The 14,006-nt window shown below is 59.5% G+C and overlaps 1 protein-coding gene across 3 annotated transcripts in view; it reads left to right on the forward strand.

The window, feature by feature from the left end:
* The window catches only part of USP2 (ubiquitin specific peptidase 2), a 47,736-nt gene extending 37,173 nt beyond the window's left edge, over positions 1-10,563 (forward strand). For all 3 annotated transcript variants that reach the window (XM_067565036.1, XM_067565046.1, XM_067565054.1), the window contains 9 exons: positions 5,773-5,884; positions 5,977-6,087; positions 7,068-7,132; positions 7,530-7,633; positions 7,722-7,802; positions 8,264-8,342; positions 8,594-8,701; positions 9,751-9,871; positions 10,120-10,563. In XM_067565036.1, coding sequence (XP_067421137.1) covers positions 5,773-5,884; positions 5,977-6,087; positions 7,068-7,132; positions 7,530-7,633; positions 7,722-7,802; positions 8,264-8,342; positions 8,594-8,701; positions 9,751-9,871; positions 10,120-10,207 — 869 coding nt within the window. In that variant the 3' untranslated portion in view covers positions 10,208-10,563. The remainder of the gene's footprint in view (positions 1-5,772; positions 5,885-5,976; positions 6,088-7,067; positions 7,133-7,529; positions 7,634-7,721; positions 7,803-8,263; positions 8,343-8,593; positions 8,702-9,750; positions 9,872-10,119) is intronic.
* Positions 10,564-14,006: the final 3,443 nt, after the last annotated feature.

Below are 14,006 nucleotides of genomic sequence, written 5' to 3' on the forward strand. Positions count from 1 at the left end.
ATCAGGATAGGCACCTAGGCCGTGGCAGACCCCAGGGCACGTCCCTTCAACATTGAGGGACATGAGCTGGGGGCTACCACCTCCTAGGAGAGAGTCAGGGTGGGCTGCCCTTGTTAGAGCCCCCTCCCTTTCCCAAGAAGACAACGGCTCTTGAGAAAGAGAGGGGGCTCGCCCAAGGACGGAACACCCTAAAGGACAGTCCCCACGGAGGCCGGAAAGCCCGGTGCAAACCCCTGCTGAACAGGCAGACTGGGGATTTGAACCCGGCTCTCCGACAACCCAGGCGAGTATCCTAACCACTGGACTAGAGAGAGAGGCTGGCAGTGGGTCTGGCCAAAAGCATCTTTGACTCAAGTGGAAGGCCTTCAAGAGGCAAGAGAGAGGGGAAAGCCCTCCCGTAGGCGGGCTCGAACCAGCAGCCCCCACAGCCAAGGTACGCAGGCTAACCACTGGACTACCCAAGAAACGACAGCAAACGCCTGGCCCAAAGCACCTTTAACTAAAGTGGAAGGGCTTCAACGGGTAAGAGCAAAGGAAGGGGGCCTCTACCAGGCCAAGGAGGACACAGGCACCAAGGCGGGCTCGAACCGGCAGCCCCAACAGCCGTAGCACCCAGGCACACCACCAGGCTATACAGGAACTCCGGGATAGCGCCTGGCCCAAACCACATTTCATTCATGTAGAACAGCACCGAGTGACAAAAAAGACAGCACCTCTGCCTTCCCCACACACCAGGAAGAACCACTCAAGGCAAGGCTCGAACCCACGACCCCTGCATTCTCAGGCAGTGACTTAAGCCCTGAGCCACAACGGGGACTGTGCTGGGAGCTGCCGGAGACCAGTGTTCAACTGCTGCAGAACCACAGCAGACCAGCTTCCACAGGAAGGGAGGGATTCCCTCACCTCACCGCGCTAGCCATGTAAGCAAGGCACGCTTAGGGGCCACAGGACGGCCCTCTTCCATCGCCCTCCCCCTTAGTCTGCAGAAAGGGAACTCGACCCACCGGCTCCCATGCCCCACCCGCGCACACCACCCACTGCGCCACAGAGGGAGCCGCGCCCCGCGCCTGCCCCAAAGCGCACTTCAGTGGAACAGCTTCCACAGGCAAGACCGAGGGAGCCCCCCCCGGCCCCGTAGCCCACAGCCCGACGAGTGGGGCGCTCACCTCGGCTGTCTGTGAGCCCTCTGCAAATCCCTCCGTCTCATCAGGAGGACGGGGACGTTAACGGCGCCAGAGTGGCCCCGGACTGCGTCCAAGCGACGATCCGGCAAGCCCGCTCACCTGTCTTCCGCCAGCTTAAAAAACCTCTAAAGATGGAGCTTCCACCACCTCTCTAGGTAACCCATTCCAGTGCTTCACCACCCTCCTAGTGAAACACTTTTTCCTAATGTCCAGCCTAGACCTCCCGCCCTGCAACTTGAGACCCCCTGCTCCTTGTTCTGTCATCTGCCACCACCGAGAACAGCCTAGCCTAGCCTAGCCTAGCCCCATCCTCCCTGGAACCCCCTTTCAGGTAGTTAACGGCCGCTATCAAATCCCCCCTCATGCTTCTCTTTTGCAGACTAAACAAGCCCAGCCTGAGGCGGGCTGCTCCTCGCAGCGGCCGGAGGCCGTGCCTCCTTCGTTAAGCAGCCATCGGCGAGGGCAACACCCGAGAATCCCTCTGCAGTCCAGTGGTTTGGGTATTTACCCAGTATGTGGGTGAGGCGGGTTCAACTCCTTCCTCGGCTTGCTGAGAAAGGACCTGAACGGCCGTCTCCCAGCTCTCCAGTAAATACCCACTCATTGGAGTGAGAGGTGTTCTCGTGGGGCCTGGGGGGGCCCCTTGGCCCTTTTGGCTGAAGCTGCGCCGCGCTTTCATTACCTACTCCTTGGGCCCCGGGTGCAAGCGGACAGCCCGGGGTGGTCCAGCGGCTTGGCTGTCTGCCTGGCGTGTGGGTGGCTGGGGTTCGAGCCTCCTTCTTGCCGGGGAGGGATTGGAGCCTTCATCTCTTGCCTCTCAAGTGAACAGCCTAAGTGCCGAGCCCAGATGCGTGGGCTCCCTCGCTCTTTTTGCTCCAAGCTGCTCCGCTTGCAGTACGTTGCCACTGGGCTGAAGGCCACCCCCATGGAGCCCTGGGTAGTCTAGTGGTTTGGGTACTGCCCTGGCGGGTGCAGGGTGAGGGGTTCAAATCCTCTTTATGCTCCCTGAGACGGGGCTTGAACCTTGGTCTTTCGCCTCTCCGGTGACTGGCCTAAGTCCTGGGATAGCCCCTATTCCAACGGCCTGGCTCCCTCCGCCTTTCCTATTGAAGGTGGGCCAACCTCATGACATCACTCAATGGGAACCGGGCAGCAGGGGCCCCTCAGGTTCCCCTCTAGTCCGGTGGTTTGGCTCCCGCTGTGCGGATGAGGTAGCTGCCGGTTCAATTCTTGTTCCCGGTGTGGGCGTTGGAGTCTTTTCCTTTTGACGCTGCTCCTCTTTCGCTACATATTAACCGGAAGCGGACTGCCTTACAGAGCGCTCGCTGCCCTGGGGGTTAGAGCGCTCGCCTAGGGCGTGGCCGAGCCTGGTTCGAATCCTCCTCCGTCGCCTCGCGGGAGGCAGTCTGGCCTGTGAAATGGGAGCCCTTGTACTGGAGCAAGGGGCGTTTCGCAGGCCCTCTTGCTGCTTTTTACTAAAGCGTTATTGCGGATTTACGCAAAACGCCCCCCTCTCTCTCTTGTCCCCTGTGATCAGGATAGGCACCTAGGCCGTGGCAGACCCCAGGGCACGTCCCTTCGACATTGAGGGACATGAGCTGGGGGCTACCACCTCCTAGGAGAGCATCGGGGTGGGCCGCCCTTGTTAGAGCCCCCTCCCTTTCCCAAGAAGACAACGGCTCTTGAGAAAGAGAGGGGGCTCGCCCAAGGACGGAACACCCTAAAGGACAGTCCCCACGGAGGCCGGAAAGCCCGGTGCAAACCCCTGCTGAACAGGCAGACTGGGGATTTGAACCGGCTCTCCGACAACCCAGGCGAGTATCCTAACCACTGGACTAGAGAGGGAGGCTGGCAGTGGGTCTGGCCAAAAGCATCTTTGACTCAAGTGGAAGGCCTTCAAGAGGCAAGAGAGAGGGGAAAGCCCTCCCGTAGGCGGGCTCGAACCGGCAGCCCCCACAACCAAGGTACGCAGGCTAACCGCTGGACTACCCAGGAAATGACAGCAAATGCTTGGCCCAAAGCACCTTTAACTAAAGTGGAAGGGCTTCAACGGGTAAGAGCAAAGGAAGGGGGCCTCTACCAGGCCAAGGAGGGCACTCCCCTTTCTCCAGCCAAAACAGGGTGTTGCTCTTTTGGGTCTTTCTAAGTGATCCATCCAACGAGGGAAAGTGGGAAAGGCGCCAGCTCATACTTCACCAGACCCTGGATAGCAACATGTGTAGACTGGGCAATAACTGTAGCTCGCTGACTATTGCTTGTGCTGTCAGCTTCTTCCTTTGTTCAATTGTTTTGTTGAGATTACCGAACGATTTGAGGTTAGGCCTTTCTAGGGGACCACAGAGCTTTGCCTGTCCCCTTTGCAGCCTCCTGATTACAAACTGCTTCATTTTTTGTGTGCCACTCTCTGCGCAGGCACAAAGTTTCTGCAGTTTCCGGTGGGACCACGGTAGACATTTCAATGTTCACGAGGGGCCCTCTGTTGTCTGGGCTTGTTCCAGCTTCAGTGCTTAAGGATTTGTCCTTTTTTCAGTCACAACTTTTATAATACCTTGGACAGCAGTTTCATCTGCAGCCCAGCCTTTTGTGATCGCTTTTTTGGGCAGATGTGTGGCTGAAAGCTGCATTCCACACATCTGCTTTGTCACAGATGTTACAGCTGCCTTCAAACATGCAGAGACAAGGTGGGTGAAGTAATATCTTTGATTGGACCAAGTTCTTTTGGTGCTTGAAAGCCTGTCTCTTTCACCAAGAGAAGTTGGTCCAGTAAAAGATACTACCTCACCCACCTTGAGATCCTGGGACAAACACAACAATACTGCAAATAACTTAAAATGTGCCATCAAGTAATACTGTACTTGGTCAGACCCTTATCTTTTGTGCAAAGATGCTGATGCTTCCCAGAACCCTTGCTAAGTGATTGCCAATGGCCATGTCATGCCATACACCACTGAAGCATCTGGCAGTCTGGTATACTGCACCCTGACTGTCAGCCGGGGCAGGACATATATCTGGTTTCTCTTCCCCCAGAGGTCTGGCTTCTGTTACATGCACACAACCTCATCAAGCCTAGTTCATCTGAGCACACTGGAAGTCAAACGGGATCATCTCTGCCAAAGTCTCAAGTTACAAGGACTTGTTATCATCTCTCTTTGCCTCTGTGCAATCCATCAGTAGTTGGGAGAAATCTGTGACGTGCATTTCTGCTCTCTGACAACTACCTGAACGGTTTTTCCCATAAGTGTCCATGAGCTGATGGAGCGACTGGGTTCTGCTCCTGAAGTCTGCCAGAGCCTTCTGTGCTTCAACTCTGCTTTCTCTGTGTGCCTTCGCCACCTCTTCAAAAGCTTCAGCTCGACCTTCCTCCAAGATGCGTCTCTTCTCATCTTCTGGGAGAACATCATGCTTCACGCAGTCACCAAGTGCCGCCCACTTCAAATGATTCATTGCTTCATTCAGAGCTTTCTGGATTCTAATGCCCTGGTGCTATACCTTCACTCTTAGAGCAGGGCTGACGACCAAAGCACCATTGATTTTGGCCTCCACAAGGACGTCTTCAAACCCACTTTCCTGCATCGCACTGCCTGTATCACCCATGAAATTCACTGCACGATGCATGGCTCCCAACTCAAGGTGGTCATTGACAAATTTGTTTTGATTCTTCCATTTAATCAGCCATGTTTTGCAGTAGATTGCTTCATCACACATGGCACAGGTCCAGTCTTGGCCTACAGAGTGGAACATATCCTGAAAATATTTCACCATGCTGTATGTGGTATTAACATCAATTGCTGGTGCAACCATCATTGCACAGTTGCTAATATTCATAAAATATAAAACAGGAAAACTTTTCTCAGATCAGTCCAGTCTACAAATAATGAGGCCTATTTTGAAGTATTACATGGTACAAACAAGCTCATGCTGACATATGACTACAGACTTTTGCTTTAACCGAAGGCAGACAAGTACAGAAAGTGCATGAAATATATCACCTGCGGCCACGTGTGTCCCAAACTCTCCACGTGCATAGTTGCGTTAGCAATTGCATTTAGAAGCTCTCTGCCAATTTTGGTCAAAATTCTCTGATTTTATGATCTTTTTCAGATTGAATGGCTGTTAACATTTGAACATGACATGAGGCATAATAACTGCACCACTTCCAGCATCTGCAGACACCCTAGTGCTGACTACCCGATGTGTGTCCAACATGTGGTTGCAATGAACCTTTTCCAGCTGATAGGCAACACTAACTCATTAATAAGATCCCTTTTTAAATCTGGCTGACGGACCACACCTCCTCCAGGGTTTGCACTGGCTGGAGCTCAGTGAGCATCCCTGCCGCTGACAGCCAAGTAGCTCAGCTCACAGGCAGAGCAAAACAGGCACCGTTCTGCTCCTCCGCTCAGCTCTGGCTGCGAATATGCGCAGGGAGCAGATCGGCAAAGCAAGAAGCCGTTTCTGCACAGTCCGCTCTCGGACTAGAGCCACCTGTAGAAGGGGCTGCAGTTCTGAGCACACCCCCAAGGGCCTCGGGGATTGGGCCGGAGCAAGCGGCAAGCCCCGGTAACCCTCATTCGTGCTCTCTCGGCAGAGTTTGCAAAGCTGATCCAGCTGCTCTGGACTTCGGCCCCCAACGAATCGGTGAGCCCCTCGGAATTCAAGACCCAGATCCAGAGATACGCCCCCCGCTTTGTCGGATACAAGTAAGGCCCTGCCGCAGCCTAGGCTAGATGGGGGAGGAGGGAGACAGGGAAAGCCAGGGAGCGGTTCCTTACCCTTCCCTTGTCCATTCCAGCCAGCAGGACGCTCAGGAATTCCTGCGCTTCCTCCTTGATGGGCTCCACAGCGAGGTGAACCGGGTGCTAGTGCGGCCCCGATCCAACCAGGACAACCTGGACCATCTCCCGTAAGTAGGCAGTGCCTGCAAGGAGAGAGAGGCGCCAGCAGCAGAGGCTGGCATGCCTCTCGCGCCGTGCCCAATGGAGCGGCCTCTGTCCCTGCAGAGCGACATCCACCCATCCATCCGCCAGTGTCGTGGGGTGACGCTCCCTCCTGGCTGGCTCCAGCCCAGCCTGGGACCCTGGTAGGGTTCCCACAGGTGTTTTTCACCAGTTAAACCCAGCCCGATGGGGCCTCCCCGGGCCAGCATGCTCTTTGGGGTGATGCTGAGCGAGTTCAGATTTGTGGCTGGACCAAAGTGGCAGCAAACACCCAGGACAAGAGAACCCAGCTGTGATGGGGCCTGGAGGAGACGGGGGCAGCAGGCATGGAGGGGAAGTTGGGGCTCAATAAACAAAGCCCCAGAGAAGGAAAATCACCAGCAGGTCCTAAAGTGGGAGCAGGGGGGCGGTAACACTGCCCTCCCCCACCGCCTCAGAAAAGGACAAGAAAAGCCCTGCTAGCGTGAGGGGATCCCTTCTTCCCATCCATTCCAGGCTCCGATGAGTCAGCCCTGTAGCAGGACGGCGTTCTGCACGCCTTCTGGGGGAGGAGAGGGGTTAGCAGCAAAGCGAGCGCCTTGGTAGCACTGGAACTAGCGTGTCACAAATCCCGAATGCCCGGCGTCCTGCAGCTCAAAGCGGGAGGGTAAGGCCCTGGTCTCTCAGCTTATGAGACAGCAAGTGCTCAAGCATGCTGGAATGACCGTGGGCTAAATACAAAGACGACCCTGGGCACGGCGTGCGTTTAAGGATTTGAGACTTACCCGTGTGGCATGGGCCCAGAGGAGTTTTTCCAGCGTCAGTGCTGGACCAGCGTTCGTAAAGGCAGAAAAGCCGGCTCCCGGCAGCTCCCTCCTAGTCGGGAAGCTTCCAGCTGCAGACTGCAAACTGCTCGGGGCCTGGCGGGGCTCTGACGGGCGCCGTGTCTCCTCTGTGTCCCCTGCAGCGACGACGAAAAAGGGAGGCAGATGTGGAGGAAATACCAGGAGAGAGAGGACAGCCGGATCGGGGGTGAGTGCCACAGAGGACATGGCTGGGGTGGGGAGGCAGGCCCAGGGAGGGGAGGACGTGGGTGCAGGGGGTGCGAAGCCCAGGGAGTGAAGGGGAGGGTGGGTGGGGGAATAGCCGTGTCTGTGGCGGGGAGGGATTGAGGGGTGGATGGGGTAGTAGGGTCTGGGGTGGGGAAGGCATGCACGGTGCCGGGGGATGCACCGACAGGCCAGGGGCTTTGTAGAAATGCCTTGGCTCCAGATGGGATACAGGCAGGCAGGCAGTGGGCTCAGAGAGCTGGGCCCCGTAGACCCCATACCTCCAGCCCGCAGATGGACAGATCAGTGGAGGACCCGGTAGCTGTGGTGGGCAGAGCCTGGGGCGTCTCTCACCCGCGCTCGTTCCCACCCCGCCCCAGATCTCTTCGTCGGGCAGTTGAAGAGCTCCCTGACCTGCAGTGAGTGCGGCTACTGCTCCACCGCCTTCGACCCCTTCTGGGACCTGTCCCTGCCCATCGCCAAGGTAACAGCCAGGCCCCCACCTGCCGCTCTGCTTCCCCCCTCCCCGCCCGCCCGGGCCTGCTCTGAGCCCTGCTCCTTGCTCCCCACAGAAGAGCTACAGCGAGGTGACCCTGGTGGACTGCCTGCGGCTCTTCACCAAGGCGGACGTGCTGGACGGAGAGGAGAAGCCGGTATGGCGGGGGAAGGATGGACGGCTGGGTGGGTGGGTGGGCGAACGGAGGGAGGGAGGGAGGGATGGACGGCGGGACAGATGGGCAGACTGATGGAGGGAGGGACGGACGGGCAGACTGCTGTGTATTGCCCAGCAGACGTGGTACGGAAACCCTCACCCCCCAGCTCTGGGCCATTTGCCCATATTCACAGTTTTGCTGTGGCAGCTGTTCCCACCTCCCAGCCACAGGGGAACAAGGCTACCTGCCCTTCAGGTGGGCAGCCTCTTGGCTCTGGGCTCCCTTGGCTCAGGGACGGACTTATACGTGCCTGAACTGGGCCCCGTTTCCACTAGGAAGTGGGCCAATCTCTTGTGGCTCCCCTGCTGGTGGGCCCCTCGGGCCCTGGGCTCCTGGGTGCCCTCCCCCCAGTGACACCGTTGGGATCCCCCCGGCCTCTCACCCTGGTTTGTTTCCCCCAGACGTGCTGCCGCTGCAAAGCCAGGACGAGGTGCACAAAGAAGTTCAGCATCCAGAAGTTCCCCAAGATCCTGGTGCTTCGTATCCGCCAGGCTCCCCAGAGATCCCAGCACGTGCCTTGGGGAGGGGGGGTCTTGGGGCAAAGGGGTGGGGGTTGGAGTCACACACACACCCCCCCATGCACTAGCCGATCCAGCTTCCGCTGATGGGAACACTCCAGAGGGAGCCTGGGCCAGTCCCCAGACGGGCAAACAGCTCTGTGCTCTTCTCCTTCCCTCCCCCCCTTTCTGTCCGCCCTGGCCCGGCCCCCTTTCCTTGACTCGCACCCCCAGATCTGAAGCGCTTCTCCGAGGCCCGGATACGGACCAGCAAGCTCACCACCTTCGTCAGCTTCCAGCTGAAGGACCTGGACCTGCGGGAGTTCGCGGCCCAGAGCTGCAGTGAGTGCTCTGGGGCGGGGCCGGGGCCGGGGCAGCATCCCCCACGGCGGCTGTAGTGACACACTGATCCCACTGGGCGTCGGGTGTGTCACGGGAGCACACCCGGTGCTACCAGTGTGCCGCCCTTGGCCCCTTAGCCACAGACACGCCTGGTCATTACCCGTTCACCACGTGCGCATTTATTCCTCACTTACAAAGCTTCACAGAACTTAGCAGACCTCCCCGCAGCCCAGGCCGCCCTTCTGAGCGTCTCCCCTGCTTCCCGTCCCTCCCGCTTAGATCCTCCCAGTCACCCAGCCGATTGCCTCATTCGCCCAGCAATTGCCACCCAAGCCTCAGTAATCTCCAACAGAGAGAGACTCCCGGGCGTCAGCTCAGCCTGCAGCCTTCCCCGCTCTGCAGCCACCACGGCCAGCGGGGCATTACGGGCAGGGAGCTCATATTGGTTGGTCAGCCCCCTGAGGGGGGAATGGGAACTGCCCCCAGCCCTGCAGGCTTATCCCCGCTAGCGGTGCGTCCCCAGCAGCTGCCTTGGACTCTGTTTCCTTGGTCGCTAGTGCAGAGCATGGAAACCTCCCATCTCCCCCCAGCAGGGCGGGGTCCTTGCCTTGCAGCACCCCCCTACCCCACACCCTGGGAGGAAGCAGACAGCGATGAACAAATCCCCCAGCCCTACACGGACAGGGCAGGAGCATTAGCTTCCTGTTTCAGGTGGGGAAACTGAGGTACAGAGAGGGGAAATGACTCACCCAAAGCCACCCACCAAGCCACTGGCAGAGCTAAGAATGGAACCGAGGTGTCCTGGCTCCCCCAGCCCCCCGCTCACTCAAGACCACACTCCCTCCCTGCGCTGAGGCTAAAACACAGGAGTCCTGACCCCCCCCCCCCCCAGTCTCCTATTCAGTCCTTGGGGTCTTGCTCCTTCTGCCTCGCTTGTGGGACCCCCAGGGCACAGTACCAGCATGGCAGGGGATTCCAGCAGGCGGGGTCCAGCTGGGGGCGCTGGACCCTGCCCTGGCCAATTGCTGGGTTTGCTCCACCCCTTGCAGATCACGCCATTTACAACCTGTACGCCGTCTCCAATCACTCCGGGACCACCCTGGGGGGGCACTACACAGCCTACTGCAGGAGCCCGGTGACCGGCCAGTGGCACACGTTCAACGACGCCCGGTAAGGCTGGCACCCGACCTCCCCATCCCCGTCCCACCGCAGCAAAGGGTCTGCACGGCCGGGCGGGGAGGTGGATGGGTATTGTGGATCGAGGTGAGGGGCAGCTCTGTGGATGTGGGGTGCACGGGCCGTGGGTGTTGTGGGGGGGCAGCTCTGAATGTGGGGTGACTGGGGGGGGTTGTATGGCAGCCTCCCCCCCACCGCCACACCCGGCCCCGCCTCCTGTGACCCTCACTTTATCCCTGCAGTGTCACCCCGATGTCCTCCAGCCACGTGCGGAGCAGTGACGCCTACCTGCTCTTCTACGAGCTGGCCAGCCCGTCTTCCCGCATGTAGCTCCTGTTCCCCCCCCTCGACCCCCCCCCAGGAGCCTGGCACGGCCGCACCAAGACGGGGAGACCCAGGACGGCGCTGTGGGTCGGGGAATTCTATTAATCGGTTCGTTTTAAAAACAAAACAAAACAAGACGCAAGAGAAACCACCTCTACAAGGGGGCCGGCGGTCGATTTTCCCTGCACTTGGACCCATTGTGGCTGAAGAGAAGCGGAGCCCCAAGCCCACAGACACCGGGGAGAGGGTGCCAGCGCAGAGGGGGCTGGACAGCTCAGCTGGCTCCCGTTGCTGGGGGTTGGCTTTTAGGCTTGTTTGGTTTTTTTCTTTGGTGTGTAATAAATGCCGAGGGGCGCAGCAGCCTGCCTGTCCCCTTAACTCCAAGCAAGCCGCCCTGGGGTGGAAGCGAGCAGGGTTTGGGACCCAGGAAAGCTGCCGTCTTGTTCCGGTGCAAGCACGCCACTTGGACTCTGCTGCTGAGCATCGCTGCTCGGACCCCCCGCCCGGAACGGCACCATCCCAACACCCCACCTGCTCTCGCCGGCCTGGCCCCACCCCGCTCGCTGCAGTAGGGGGGCTGCTTTTCCCCACTAGACGAACAGGCCTGCGCCAGGAGCCCGCAGGAGCTCAGCCAGCGCCTCTGAAACAGTCGAGGCAGGGAACGATTTCCCTGCAGCCTCCTGGGCCGGCTGGGGCAGCTCCCCAGAGGACGGGTTTGCACAGATGGCTCCCCGCAGCACCCCCAGAGCCCAGGCCCCGCCCGGACTGCTCTGCCTCTCTGCCGTTTGGGGACACACTGGAGTTTATTTGTAATTTATTTTTCTCAGTCCAGACTGTGCACCCCAGTTGCCGAGGGGGTCGCTTTGGGGGGGGGGAGGGGGTTCTAGCTGCTTCCTGTACAACGATGCCTTAAAACCTTTCGGGAGCAGGGATGGGTGGGTGAGCTGAACAAAGGTTCCCCGAATCCCCTGGGGATGCCGGGTTCTCTCAGCTCTACTCGGCCCATGCCATGGGTGCCAGCAGCTTTCTGGGAACCTGCTGGGGGTGGGGAGTCTTTGAGCCCCTGTGGCTAGCAGGCTGTGGCCTCTCCCTCCTGCAGAGGTGTGCGGCTGGGCCCAGGTGCCTTGCCCAGGGCTGGCCAGGGACACTCACGGGCCTTTCTAGCCTTTTCTCTAATTTATTCTCTTCCTCCGCTTCTCCCCCCCATTCAGAGCAGCTGACTGCAGGGGGAACATCACCCCCTGCCATGGGCTAGCCCCCAGCCTGGCTCTGAGATGCCCCAGCAGCCCATTTTCGGCACCGCTGCTGTGCTCCTGTTACTACCCCCCCCCCCTTTTACGCTGCCCCAGGACCAGGCTAAGAGGACTGACAGATTTAAAGGGCTCTTTTCCCATGGCTCAGCCCATGCCCCTTTCACAGGGGGCAGGACAGTGGTGGGGGAGGGGGCAGGCTCTCTGGCTGGGGGGCAGCTGGGCAGGATGCTGGAGTGGAGCAGTGCTGGGGGGGGGGGGTTATTGCTTGTTTACTGTGTAAGCAAGATTTGGGGAGGGGGGCGGCGGGGAGCGTAACGTACAAGGGAGACTTGTACAGGAATAAACTTCAGCTTGAACACCAGCTGCCTGGCTTTGCTTTGCTACATGCGCCTCTCCTCTGGGCATGGGGGGCAGGGTGCGGGGAGTGGGAAGAAGGGGGGGTGGTAGGCCCAGCTCACTGCACAGGAGAGAGAGAGGCCCAGGGGGCTCTGCCTCTTTATGCAGCAGCCGCCCTTAACCAGCCTCGCTCATGCCAGCGGGATGCTCCCTCTCCCGGGCCTGAGCTGACTTCTCACTGCAGGGATCAGGAGGCCACAGGCTGCCGGGGCCAGGTTCACCCAGACTGAGGTTCCTCCAGCAGCTGGCTACGCACGGGCTGCATAGGGGGCTGGACAGAGCCCACACGTGGGCCCAGACTCAGCTGCTGGCTGCCCCGTGGGCCCAGCCCGGTGCTAAGTTTCCCCATCACGCTGCAAGGAGGGGGCAGAAAGGACAGCAGGGCCTGACCCACGCTGGGACCCACGTGATGTGGATCTGATACAGGCAGCAAACGTCTCTGGCAGCCCCCCTGGAACCGGCGTGGGCAGCATGGCTGAGTGGGAGCTGTGATAGTCCTGGCCATTGTAACGAGGAGGCCGGGCCAGCTAGAGAAGCAGAGATCGCGGCTCACAGCAAAGCCCTGCTCGCTAATCCTCCCCATGGGCCGCCACCCTGCAACACCCACTCTGCCGGGAAGGACTAAGCGCTGGACCCTGGACCGTCCGTCCCTCCCCGCCCAGCTCCCCCCAAAGCTCTTGAACAATGAGCCTTTTCTGTGCTGCTTAGTAACGCAGAAACACAGCTTCGCCGTCAGGGACTGCAGGAATGTGGCTGGCTGGGCCGTGGCCCAGGCACTAAGGAAACGCTCTGGCCAGCGCAGCCCAGTGTAAACACGGCCAGGGGCAGACAGCTCAGCCGCCACACCTCACCCTACACCCGGCCCCAGGGCACTGAGGGCATGAGTAATGCCCCTTAGGGACCATCGGAAGGCCATAAGGGAGCCGGGCAACACAGGCCTGGCTGCTCAGAGGGGGGCTCTGGCACCTTTCTGGACAGGAACTGTCGCCACAGCAAACCCTTGCCGGGGACATGAATGGGCCTGGATGCAGAGCTCCCCTCATGCCTGCAGGGAGCAAGGGGATGCTCACCAGCCAGGCCCTGCATTCCCCCCCCCCGCAGAGCCCACTGCAAGCACAGACCCTGCCAACCCCTGGGACCGCGAGAGCCCCGCTGCCTCCAGGACAGAGATGAGGCCATTGCTGGGGCATGTCCTGGGTGCTTGACACAGGAGCCTATAAGGGGCTTGTCTGGGGGAGACGAGCAGCTCAAGGGCCAGGATCTTGTCGGGGGAGGGACTCAAGACCATGGTAGAAGGCCCGGGCTTGCTCCCTCCCCCTCCTTGGGCACGGTCCGTCTGTCAGGGATGCCCATGAGCCTGCAGCGTGTCTCCTGCCAGCACCCACCACTGTGCCACTCCCCCATCACACCAGAGGCAAACCTGCACTTCCACCTACCGAGGCCAGTACGACTGCGCAGAGGGCTAGGATCCAGGACGCCTGGGTTGGCCCCCAACCAGCTGCACGACCGTGGGCAAAGCAGGTGCCCCAGCCATGGTCACTAGGGGTCTAATTTTCCAAAGCATGCAAGTGACTGAGGCACTGACATCTCCCTGGCAGCCAGTGGCCCCAGAGGCAGTTGTGGAAACCTTAGCCTATGCAAGAACCTAGATTGTCCATGCGTGCCTCAGTTTCCCCTCTGCAATGCAGGGATAATAGCCCTGCAGCATCACCCCTTCCTCAGACAGAACCTCTGTGGCTCCTGCTTCACCCCAGGAGGACTGGTCAGCAAGTCCAAAGGCGAGTGACGGCTGGGAGAGGCCTCTGGCTCCCTCACCCATTCACCCCTCACCCAGCATTTGCAGAGACTCAAGCAGCAGTGTCTGAATGGGAGGTTTATTAGTCAGCTGCAACTCAGCAGAGCCCGGCCTTAGGTTAACATGGCGAGGAAGCGTCAGGCACAGCTGTAAGTCCTTCGGGTCAGCCAAGCTGTGGAGAGTAGTTCACTAAGCTCTGTCTCACCACCTTGGTCAGATCCCTGGTGAAAGCCCAGACTCCTTCCAGCAGACGGTTTTTATTCTCCCACTTCACCCCTTCCCAGTCCTGGGGGATTCTGCTCAGCTTCCTGCAGAGAGGTGAGGAAAGCCATCCACTCCCTGGCCCGTTGGTTGCTATATT

This window comes from Emydura macquarii, unplaced genomic scaffold (assembly GCF_026122565.2).
Source record: "Emydura macquarii macquarii isolate MOO-44397 ecotype Brisbane River unplaced genomic scaffold, CSIRO-AGI_Emac_v2 contig_312, whole genome shotgun sequence".
Classification (NCBI taxonomy): domain Eukaryota; kingdom Metazoa; phylum Chordata; order Testudines; family Chelidae; genus Emydura; species Emydura macquarii.